The 12,076-nt window shown below is 40.8% G+C and overlaps 1 protein-coding gene and 1 long non-coding RNA gene across 3 annotated transcripts; both read right to left on the bottom strand.

The window, feature by feature from the left end:
• Nucleotides 1–305: 305 nt before the first annotated feature.
• LOC104571250 (uncharacterized) lies at nt 306–3,201 on the bottom strand. The gene is made up of 5 exons (XR_728753.2): nt 3,166–3,201; nt 2,311–2,500; nt 1,604–1,817; nt 626–786; nt 306–506 (listed from the first exon to the last, which is right to left on the bottom strand). It is a non-coding gene; the product is annotated as an uncharacterized LOC104571250 (long non-coding RNA).
• A 1,794-nt stretch (nt 3,202–4,995) lies between these two features.
• LOC148593033 (ectopic P granules protein 5 homolog) lies at nt 4,996–9,557 on the bottom strand. 2 transcript variants are annotated; one of them, XM_088532684.1, is made up of 4 exons: nt 8,159–8,427; nt 7,075–7,246; nt 6,040–6,203; nt 4,996–5,031 (listed from the first exon to the last, which is right to left on the bottom strand). In XM_088532684.1, the coding sequence occupies exons 1-3, from the start codon at nt 8,292–8,294 to the stop codon at nt 6,074–6,076; spliced, it is 438 nt and encodes a 145-aa protein (XP_088388810.1). In that variant the 5' UTR covers nt 8,295–8,427; the 3' UTR covers nt 4,996–5,031; nt 6,040–6,073. The 2 variants fall into 2 exon arrangements, 1 of the variants encoding a protein (XP_088388810.1); XR_015913826.1 differs by lacking the exon at nt 4,996–5,031 and adding an exon at nt 9,209–9,557 and having other exon boundaries at nt 6,047–6,203; nt 8,159–8,303.
• Nucleotides 9,558–12,076: the final 2,519 nt, after the last annotated feature.

The raw sequence follows: 12,076 nt of genomic DNA, 5'->3' as shown, positions 1-12,076 counted from the left end.
TCTTGGCAGATACTCTTTTGTCCCACTTGCTCATGGCTCCGCTCAGTCTCCCCCCTCCCTTTGTCCTGCTCTTCAGCCAGACTGTGGCGGAATCCCCTTATTCGTGAATACACAACTTGAGCATTCCGCTCAAAACCAAACACCAAACCAGGGTAAAACTCAATAGTCACTGACATCCTCGCAGAGACCCTCTCAGTTAAGGTTTTATTGTATATTTAAATAAAAGTATTTTCAGCAGAAGAAATTAAGAACAGGATGAGCTTCTTTCTTAAATGCATTAGCTTTTAAGACAGGTTACCTGCTAGAATTCTGTTACTGCCAATAGGCTCCTGGGCTAAACTGACAACTTCACTGTCAATGAGCAGTTTAGCAAGATACTTGAGAAAGGTGTTCACTTCAGCCATGTAAGGACTCCACTTTGCAAACAGGACGAAGGTCCTGAAGTCCACTGAAGCCAGCTCGAGTTTGCAGAAAGAGGCAGAAAGCCATTCTATCGTGTCTCTGATCTGTGAAATGCAAAAAATTATTCATCATCTACAGAAAGCCTGCAGGGCAGCATTATTTGTCCCTGGAGGGCATCTGTTTTGGCTGCAAAATGTAGTTAATCAAGCAGAGAGGGGCCCACCTGCTCTGCAGAGAGCAGAACTCCCACAGCCTCCCACAAGACTGGGCTCATGCTAGAATCCCTCCTTTTGACACTTCCCTGTTCAGTCCCCAAGGAGCCACAGCCCAGAGCTTCCAGCAATATCTTCCAGCAGTCAGGGCTCAGAAGCTGCTCTGAAGAGCCTTAGAAGAAAATCATGTTCTTATGGAAGTCATAAGGATATTAATTCTTTCCTCCATATAAGTTAGAGAAGCCTGAAATAGGAGCTACCAACTACAAAAAAAAAAAAAAAAAAAAAAAAAAAGAGGTAAGGTGATAGCTTGAAAATCCCAAGTTTAAAGGCAAGAGACACTTCATTCCCAAACACAGGTAATGTAGATGCAAGAAAAGGAATGATAGGTAACTCCTTCTTGGAGAGTTTCCCAAGCACTTAGTACATCATCCCTGGCTACAAAAGCACACTAAGAGATAGTTGCTGCTCATCACACAGTTTGACAGAAAGGAAGCACCGTGTCCCCATTTTAGAGGCACAGCATCTTATAGGTAGAACCTGATGTCCAACAGAATGTGCACAGCAGACTTCAATATCAGTCCCAGGTCTTCATAACTCCTGATTTGACAGTGAAGTCTGCTCAAGAATAGGGACACTGTATGGTGGCATAATTATCAATTGCTTCCATTAACAGAAAGCTCTTCTTTGTCCTTCTCCTGCAGCATGGGCTGAAAACTTATCATCTGTGTGTATACAATCTGTGAAAAAAATTATGCTTTCTAGTAAAGCTAAATTATGTCTAATAAAAATGTATTGTATAGCATGCACACAAAAGTGCATAAAGAAACTTAAGAGGGGAGGGAAGGGAAGCAAATTATTCTGTGTTTGTTGCTATCTTTTCTGGCCTAAAAATATGAATGTATGTAATATCTGTATGAAAGAGTTGAACAGCAATTAAAAATTGAGTAAAAAATGACATCAATTAACACACTGATTCAGATACTCACTTTGCATGAACAATCTTAAGAAGTCATTATAGTGATCAGGGAACTAATACTGGAGAAGGTTAGTCCAATGCTTGCAGAAGATATTAAAGGGCATTTAAATATCTTCTTCAGGTTCAAGGCCACGTGCACTGAGAGCCAAGTGAATAGATTCCAGGAGCCTGGTACGTTCAGATAAAGGTGGCTTAGTTACGCTTAACCACTGTGTAAGGTCGAACTAGAACAGACAGGGAGCATTTATAAGTTTTAGCATTTCAAATAACAGTCACAAACTCTTGGGGAAGATAGAGGGGAAGAAATACTTAGGGGGAAAGAATTCCTTTAATATGAGATCTGTACTAACCATGTATATTTGCATTTCATCATCTCTAGCTCAAAATCAAGGTAACTCTCAAAATGGCTATTTAGCATAAATTTGCAGCCTATTTACAAAAGTTCCTGTTTCCATGAAACAGCTCTTTATCTGGTCTTCAATTAAGAAAACACACGTAGATTTGCGCATTTTAGTACCACTGCCAAATCTTAATACTTACAAGCTGGGCTAATCTGTATAGTCCATAAACTGAGGCTCTAAGGCAAGGCCTTGGCAGACTCTAGTCTCTCTGGTACTTTAAAAGACTAGTTCTGTAGCTATTTCTTTATAGTCATAGTTTTCCTTAGACATATCTCACTCAGAGCAACAAGAGAGAGACCATTCATGAGCATCTTACCTTTGTCAGCAGCATGAAGACAACATCACTGTTATCCTCACTCAGAAAGGCCATGACTTTCTCATACAAAGTCACAAACTCACTGGGAGAGGCAACAGGAGTGAAGTAAGGAGAGAGTACAGAGCCTTCGATTCTGGAGGATCATCTAGAGAAGGCACTTGCACTCCGATTTGGTCCCGCTGATAAACATCTGAGGAAGCAGGAATAGAGAGAAAAATAGCCCAGAATTAATTTACTCGAAAAATATCTCTAAAAGACTTTTGTCAGGACAAACGTTTTTTTGGGAAAAAAAAAACAGCTTTTTCAAAAACAAAGACAAAGCGTACATCATCAGTTTCAATTAAATACTTCTATTCCACAAAATCTATATGCAAAATAAATGCATTCACCTAACACTCCTGAATAGCACTTGTGGCCACAGAAGCAGTATAAAAATACCCAGAGAGTCTCTTCTTTCCTCATGGGCTAAGAAAATGAATCCCTATTTCAGCAGCTCTGTCTGTCTTCAGTAAAAAAATGTCAACACAGCTATGACTATGCTCTTCTGCAGCTCAGCCATAAGAGGTAAATAAGGACAGTTGCACATGGAAACAAATAGCATCTAAGACATCAAAGCAACAATTTGGACACAAAGCAGGGACTAATGCCTTCCCCCCACCCCTCTCCAGAGCACTCAGAAGAATTTAAGATTGCACTTGTTGCATAAGCTACATATGTTATACAGTTGGCTGAGATAAGAATGGAGTAGAAGCTCAGAAGTGAATTTTCTGCCTTCTGAAGGTTATAGCCTGCTGGCATTGAAGGTCTATTTGTGTTAGTGTTAGGCATCCAAAAATAAAGAGAAAATAAACTCACTTGGCCAAGAATCTCACTGCAGGAAGAGAAAAACTGCCTCCTGGGAGGGTTTTGCTGGGTTTCATCACATACTCCACTAATGTAAAAAACAAGCTAATTCCAACTTTCTGAATTGCAGGCAGGGACTCCCAGGGGCTTGTAGATATTTATTAAGACCCGGTTAAAAAAAAAGCAGATTAAACTCAAGTATAGAAATCAAGCTATAATAAGAAAAGAAGAGTTTTTCCTCAATGTATAGCTATTAAAATGGTTATTTCTAGTTTTAATGTTAATCAAGTGGTGTGGAGGCATAGTACCTTGTCAGTAGATAATAGATGCCTTGTTAATAGTTAATCACAAGAATGCCTTAGTAGTGCACGGCTGATGGGCTGACCCACAAGGACTAATGTCTTATCAGCAAAGAGCAAAGCAGGAAAAGGAGGAGGACTACAATCGCATGCGGAATGTCTTGTCAGCAGATGAGGAACAAAGCAAGGAGAAGAAGATAACCACAACTGCACGGCTGGCAAGATGCTGATTGGTTGTAATCTTTGCAACACTTGTGTTAAAAAGGTATAAAAGAAGTTGGTTTGAGAATAAAGTTGTCTCACTCTGCATCCCAGACTGAGTCCGTTCTTTCGCAAGGTGCAACAAAGTGGGGTTTATCTTAAGTGACACCTACAAATCTTACAGAGTTAGAAGGTGATCAGAGACATTTCATACTATAGTTCAAATAAAAATAAATTAAAAAACCCCACAATTATTCCCTCAAATAATGTTATGTGCTTATACTACATTTGTACTGTAAGAACATACCACTTTACTTGCTGACATAAAAGACTCAGTTATAAAAGAATAAAAACAAAATCAATCTTAAACATTCAATTGGCAGTGATAGTTATTAAGCTCAAATCAAGCCCTCTGCAGTTTGAGTCTGAACAAATTGCATTGAAACAACACTGGAAAAACATGGAATCCCGCAGATATAAATCCTAAGGACTAGATCATATACAGAATTTTTCAGATTTATGAAAAAGAAGAACAAGCAGAAATAGTTGTTGTTTTATAAGAATACTGTTTTACCAGGTGAGTAAGCCTTGCAGGATATCAAAAAAAGTTTTCCAACACCATTTTTCTTGATCTTCTTGACTTCAACTAGGAGCTGGGATAAAGTCCTCAAGAAGGACAAGGCCTTGGGCTACTCTATTAATTCATCCAAAAAGTCAGATTATATAGTCCCTCTCCATTACACTATTTTAACATTTTTGCAAAGTTGCTGAGATGGCTTCAGTTCATAACTCTCACCACAGAACCACCTTCTTCACTAGTAAAGGATAAAGCCTACAGACACAGGTGTTAAGAATGGTTATAGCTCATGGCTGAGATAGCAATGGTACAAGTTTGCTAGCTATGGTACAAGTTTGCTATTCGAGTTTTACATAGCATCCCTGACAACACTTGCTTTTGCAGGGTTAGAATGGCTATTTAATGGCACAGTACAATAAACTGAAATAGAAGCCAGTACTATGTGTCCTGTTTAGGCAGAATGACCAGAGTTACCTCTTCTGAAAATGTGGAGTTGCTCCTTCAGAAGTTCTTGTTACAAACACACAGATCCAGACTCTGTTGTCCAGCCAAGACAATATTCGTTACCAGAAGCATACAAACAAGTTCCACATTTCAACTCCAATATACTTAATTTTCTGTATAAAACAACACTGCCTAAAACAGTGTCTAAACAACCTACATTATAAAGTTTTCCACATGTCCTGCTGCTTCCACAACACCCAGAGAAGGTGGCTTTGCGGCTTCTGCTTGCAGTTGTCTCACTTTGTGCAAAGCATGAAGCTGCTGGCTCACTGCTTCGTTTTTGTGCTTCCCTTCAAACTAAATGAGAAAAGGTATTTGTGGGAAACTGTGAGAAACTGTGGGAAACTGGGAAAGTTAGGAATGTGCTGAATAACAGATTAGCAGATAGAGAAACCTAAAACACAGGCTGGACACGCCAGTCTCTGGTTGGTTACCTGCTGGCCGGTAGCAGGATTGGACCCAGATAGCAACAGAGTCAAGGAATTGGCTGGAGGCAGGGGGAGGGAGCGCATGGACAGCATATGCTCACATACTCGGAGAATATATGTGTTTGGTCTGATGCTCAATAAAATGGCTTCTGGTCCTAAACTTTAAGCCCCTGCTACTTCAATGCTCCCACAGGTATTCATTTCAAAATAGCATCTTCTGCTAAAATTCTTCCAATGCTGCAACTAATTGCAATAATGAGTCAAAGTCTGGCAAACAGCTCAGAGCATAGACTGCTTTCCCCGAGAATTTTGATCAGATTTAGTACATACTGCCCAAACACACATTCTTGGTCACATTCCTATTTAATTATCACACGATGATATGATCCATGTCTTAAGTAATACTTTTAATTCATAAGGATTAAAAGTGAGAGAAGATCAAGAAATTCACAAACTAAGCAACATGCAAACACTCCTATGAACACTTTCATACTTACATTCAGTGAACACATTCCTACGTTCACACATCAGGAAGCAATTTAAGCTGAGAAATACAAGCCTTATGCAAGGACTAAGTCTTCAGCAGATGATCTGCAACTCCTTTTGAGCAATACATATGAGGTATTCAAGGGTATATGGCAGCACCACACCAAATAATTATTGTAACCATGTAACCGTTCAATCATTTAAATGTCATTATGTAGGTCCAAAATCAGAGGCAAAGCCATGTCTCCTTCTCTGGAGATCTTCAAAACCCGCTTGGATGCAGTCCTGTGCCACGTGCTCTAGGTGACCCTGCGTGTGCAGGGGGGTTGGACTAGATGACCTCTAGAGGTCCCTTCCAACCTTAAGCGTTCTATGATTCTATGTCTCTAACTTGGACTGTTAGATGAGCTGCTCCCTGGCAGCCTTTATTCGAGCTCCCCTCGGCACTCCACGTGGAGGGTGATCTGCTCTTCCAGGTTCACCAACAGCCTGGGAATTGTGTCCAGGATCTCACTGTTGAGGGCGATGTGCTGCGATTCCCACACGGCTTCAGTCCTAAAAACAGTTTATTGCTCAAGTTACCAAAATCTTTAAACAAAAATGAGTTAAGCTTCAAAGTAACAGCACTTCAAAGCAATACCAAACAGTTTCATAGGAAAAATGCAACTACACTCAAGTCTGCATAAGATGTTTTGTTTTAATTATTCTATCACAAACTGGCATGAAATTAAACAGATTGGTGGAGGAAAAAAAAAAAAAAAGTATCTTCCACAGTAGGCAAAGACAAACTGAATGGGATGATTCAGTCAACAGAGAAAAAAATCCCACTGAAAAATGCTGCAGGAAGCATTTAGATACAACCCTTTTAGCCTTTGTGTGTTTTTTTTTTTTCCTTTTAATACTGTTACTAACAAATTACATTGGGTGAGACTAGCTCAGAGACATTAATTTACTCTGCTTGAAACTTTGAAGATACTTCAGCTGGATTCCCATAGTAAGATCATTAAAAACAAAGCACTCATCCATCCACAAAGCCAGCAGTGCCAGAAAACAGATTTTTCTCTGGAGGGTTCCATTGCCTCAGACAACCATTAATGAGGTTGGTTAAAACTAACCTCTTTGTCAAGAAAAATCTAGGCTACAGCAGGGGCTTCACTTTATGAAGCATTCCAAATAAAGAAAGAAACTGCTGATGTTAGACCCGAGCTGATGGATATGATTTCAGTCACTGGATACAACTTGTGCAGTCGCTTAAAACAGTGGAATAATGACATAATAACCAAGGAAGAAAGAAGAACGAAATCAAGTACTGCTAGTCTTACGCTAACACCACAAATAAGGCTGCTTGAAATGGCAGCTGAACACAGCTAGAAGCACTAGCTGTGCAGGGGAAAAAATAAATAAAAGATAAAAAGCTAAGTCTTACTTGGCATGTCGCTGCAAGAGGTTCAGGTTCGTGTGCATAAGCTGAATTGCTTCTTTCTGACTTACTAGACTGGCAGAGGAAATAACTGGCACAGGAGCTTTCACTGGCTGGAGTGGAAGAGGGGGCTTGGGAATATCAAACTTCTTCAAATTATTCATTATTCTCTCTTTGGCTAAAAAAAATTACAAGATTATTTAAGAAAATTATGATTTTTCCCCCATGAAGCATATTTTTAACAATGGGCAAATATTTATACTCCCAGGATTCCTCACTTTTTATAGTCACTTAATCGATCTGTTTGTGTTTACCAAGTTTATTTCACCCATCTCCTTTTCACTGAGTAGCTGCATTAGGATCCCAGGCCCCACTGATTTTCCTCATTTCCTGTATTCTCTGCTCTTCCAATTTTCTCCAGCATAACCAGCTCCAATTATTTTTCCTCAAAGCACAGTCTCTTTCCAGGACAGTTCTTTCCTCCTGCTGTTCCCACCCGGTTTCCTTGCCCAAATGCCAGTTCATCTACGATCCTGTTCCAGTTTCCTTCTCTTTCCTCCTTACTCTCTTTTAATTAGCCCCCACAAAAATTCAATCTCGCCTCATCCTTAATAAACCTACCATGACTCTAATCCCTTTTGATGCTTGAACAATCCTTTCACTGTGCTATAATGCCACAGAGCAACAAGGAAAGAGACCGTCAGCAAAAACAAACAGAACAAACAACAAAAGCAAGCCAGAAAACAAAACAGAGACAATATTGCTATTTTCAGCAATGTTACTCTTTTCCTTGCAATTTGGGAGAGGGAACTTGCAAGCAAATTCAGCCAGTCTGGAGCATACTCTGCATGGAACAACCCTGAGGGAGCTCCCCCATTAAGCTCTAGCCACTCCTGAATTTTGCACCAAAAAAATCCAGCCTCCTACACAGGCATCTTAGCAAGAACATCACAAAAACTATATATCAGTAGAAAACACTAACTATATTAACAGTTTTAATAACATAGGGATGATATGAGTAAAGGAGCCAAGACTTCTGCCTGTTAATAACTCTTTCCACCCACGTTGGTTAATGTACTCTATCTCCCACCTGATACAGGGTTGGTGAAATCCGTTTGCCCTGCAGAAGTACTGGAGGCCATATGTGATTCCAGCTGAACCTGGAGCCAAAGGTTCAGGGCTTCCTGAAACTCAAGGTGGATGAGTTCAATGTTGACATATTCCATCCACAAATCCTATGGCACAAAAGAATCAAATTATTGTGACCATTTTGTTCATTATCACATACTGCAAACCCATCCCAGTAACTGGGGTATTAAGTAATTAAATAAAACTAGAGCATGTGTTTAAGTCATAGTAATATATATTACCGGGGGGAAAAAAAAAGAATCGAAGACACAGAAGAAAAGCTAAAGTCTTATCATATATACAGATAAGCCATGAAAAGCATTCATGACCATTAGAGAAGTCTGACAGACACACATGGTGTAAATTCGAACAGACTAGAAGAGAGAAAGAGTAGGAGACAATCAAAAAATCGGTTCCTTTTAAAAGAAAGAGAAAACAGATTCCCTAACCATGAGTAACTACAATTCAGACTGAAGCAGGCTGCATTTTCAGTACTCACGCATGCTGCGGGACCAAGAGCAAAGCAGCAGTACATTCGGAGGCACAAAATGAGCCTTTTCCAAAGCCTCCCTCCCAAAGCCCTTTTAACTATTTCAGGCTTAACGAGCAGAATAATATTCACTTCCCACTCACTAATTTAAATCTATCCAGACTTCTTACAAACTATCAGAGCAGATTTGTGTTCCCAGTCCTTTGTTACTTAAAGATCCAATTTAAATAATTCTCTACAGTTCTCTGAGAAAATAAAAAATGTATCTACATCTATGTTTATATATAACACACTACAGAATAAGGACTGCATTCTCATTAGCACATGCAAGAAGCCTGCATGTGAATTCTCATTTAAATATAAAGACATAGGATTTTTAGCAAAAAATAAGTTAGAGCTGTAAAGCTACTGTACTTGCCACAGGCATATTAAAAACCTGTGACACTCAAGTCTCCTCAAGAGAGACTTTACAAAGAGAAGTGAATTTTGGATTTCAGATTGCCAGAGTTGGAAGTACTTCACCTGCTGATTTTGCATGATTTTAGCAAGTCTATATGCATCGTACTGCTTTGGTAAAGAGGGAATATATGCGTCTCCTTTCTGAAAGCTCTCTTCTAACCACAACACAAAGACATTACAAAGCCTGAGAAGAAAAAAAGACAAGAAAAAATAAAAATCAATAGGAACCTTAATTGCATGCATGTGCAGAGCATATATTACACAGTAGTGTGATTCTGGGCGTTCAAGTTAAGGCAACAAATCATGTTTTAAGAAGACATGGTTCAAAAATTTAGTGAACTAATCTAGGGGCATCTGAAACATCTAAGTGTCAGTTCAAAGACCAACAATGGAAAGATGCTATTTAGAAAACATTAAGGGCAATAGTCAAAAGTAACACAATGAATTTTTAAAAAGCAAAATAATTATTCTAAATAGCACATGGGACCCAGAAAGGAAATGTCTCTTAGCTCAGGGAACTACATCTATAATCCTACTCAAAAGCTAATGAAGAAAAAAAAAAATAATAATGTTTGAACAAGATTGGCTTCTTGCCCTACTGCTTCTCTAGAGAGCCTGCTCCAAAAGCTCACACCTGAAATGAGCTGCTACACCCAACAACTTCTCTTAAGGCTCAAATTCACATCCAATTTAGTCCCGGTTCTTCCTCTGCTAACACTGTATTTCAAAACATATATCCTTCCCTCACTAGCATCACTACATTTATGGCAAACAAAAACATGCCCACTTTTGCTCAGCTGGCTAACAAGTCAAGTTTTTGATCACATTCCTCAAATGAAGTAAGCTTTTTCCATTCCTTAAAACATTCCAGCAACTTTTCTTTGCAGCTATTCCAGTTGGAATTTATCATTCCTTCACACTACCATGCAATTTCATACATATGTGGAAGAAGTGTTTGTGGAAGAATTGTTTGAAAGCAGGAACTGAGAGGAAAACTAGGGCATAACAGAAGTTTTGGCATTATAGAGGCCTGCTTGGGGTGCTACACAGTTGCCACTTCCAGGATGGTTGGTACGCACGGACTCTGCTCCTCCACGGTTCCCTGGGCAACGCAATCTGCCCTCCTCGCAGCTGCAAAGGGGAGTAACAGAGGATGGAGCGGGGTGAAAACACCACAGCCAAACTCTGTTGCACTCCCTGTGCTGGGCTGCTGATAAGCTGCACAGTGGCTGTCTAATGGGAGATATACGATAACAAGTCCAGTGCTGAGCCAGCAAAGGTGGCAAATGATGAACTTTGCTTGAACTTTGCTCATTATAATGTGAAAACCACACCTCCATCCCAAAAGTTACCCGCCTCCGAGGTACGACCACCCCTCACTGAGCATGCGCTCTAGATTTTCGGTTGACTGTACCTTTAAATGAAAGCGAGAAACATTTTCACCAATCAATAACAATATTAAGTATGACTCTAGTCACTCAAGCTCCACCTGAATGTAAAGAAAAGTATAAAAGGTGAACTAAGGATGAAAAGTCTGGAAGGGAAGAATCCATCGTAACTCTTGGGTCAGTGGACAGGCTGAGTCCCCTTCCCTCCCCTCAGGTTGGGACACTGCCTGAGGAGACTAAGGAGTGAGGGGGGAAGAAACCATCATAAATTCTGGATCAGTTGATGCACTGATCCCCCCCTTTCCTCCCCTTGCGTCAGGACACCGCCTGAGGAGACTGGAGACTGAGAGCCCTCTCCCACCTTCTGGGGTGAGTGATGATTACACATTTGTACATCAGAGCTAGCTAAAAACCCCACGCTCTAGTAGAGAATTTCCTGTACTGACATCTGAAACCTGCTTTGTAAATGTTGCATTTGAATAAATCATACTGTTTGTGAACTCGACTACTTGTTTGGGGGGAGGCGATCGGACCTACAGTCCACGGACTGTTCGTGAATCCGATACTGCCAGGGTCGAGCTTATAGTGGATCACACTATTTGGGAACTCGATTCGCTCCTGGGAAGGCGATCGGACCTACGGTCCACGGACTGTTCGTGAATCCGATACTGCCAGGGTCGAGCTTATAGTGGATCACACTATTTGGGAACTCGATTCGCTCCTAGGAAGGCGATCGGACCTACAGTCCACAGATGGTTTGTGAATCCGATACTTTTTTTGATATCTCCTTCCCCCGCCACCACCACCACTACCACTACGGCTTTCAAACTGCAACATTTTCAACAGGTGGGCAAGAGGAAAGGTGGTAAACATCTATACTGATAGCTGGTACGTCTTTGCCACTGCCCATGTGCATGGGCAGATATACAAAGAAAGGGGACTGTTAACATCAGAAGGAAAAGGCATAAAAAATAGAGAAGAGATCTCAGCCCTACTGGAAGCTGTGTGGGCCCCCCGAGCAGTAGGCATTATCCATTGGCCAGCACACCAAAAGGGAAATAGTCCCCAGATACAGGGCAACGCTCTAGCCAATAGAGAAGCAAAACAGGTGGCTCAACAGCCAATGGGGCACTACAAATATTAACATTAATGCCTCAGACCCAGTGGCCTGAAATACCCCCCGAATATACTGAAGCTGAGAAAGATTTATCTAAAGGACCATCAAGGGGAAGAGGGAGATGCAGGATGGTGGTAGCTGCCAGGAGGAATACTGTGTTTATCCGAACAGATGGCAGAAACCTGGCTACGAGACTTGCACTCCAGCATGCACCTCTCCCCTAAAAAGGCACTTGAGTTGGTATGACCTCACCTCTGGACGTCAGGTCTACATCAGAAGTTGGAGAGGATCTCTGTCCGATGTGCTACATGTACTCAAGTGAACCCCAAAATATCCTCACCAAACCAGGGGACTAAAGAAGTGGGGGACGCATCGGGGGTTTACTGGGAACTAGACTTTACCGAGATAAAACCCAGAAAGTCAGGA

The sequence above is a fragment of the Tinamus guttatus genome, unplaced genomic scaffold (genome assembly GCF_059628265.1).
Source record: "Tinamus guttatus ecotype Peru unplaced genomic scaffold, ASM5962826v1 Tinamus_guttatus_pri_ptg000465l, whole genome shotgun sequence".
Classification (NCBI taxonomy): Eukaryota; Metazoa; Chordata; class Aves; order Tinamiformes; family Tinamidae; genus Tinamus; species Tinamus guttatus.
This window is presented reverse-complemented; position numbering and strand designations above follow the sequence as displayed.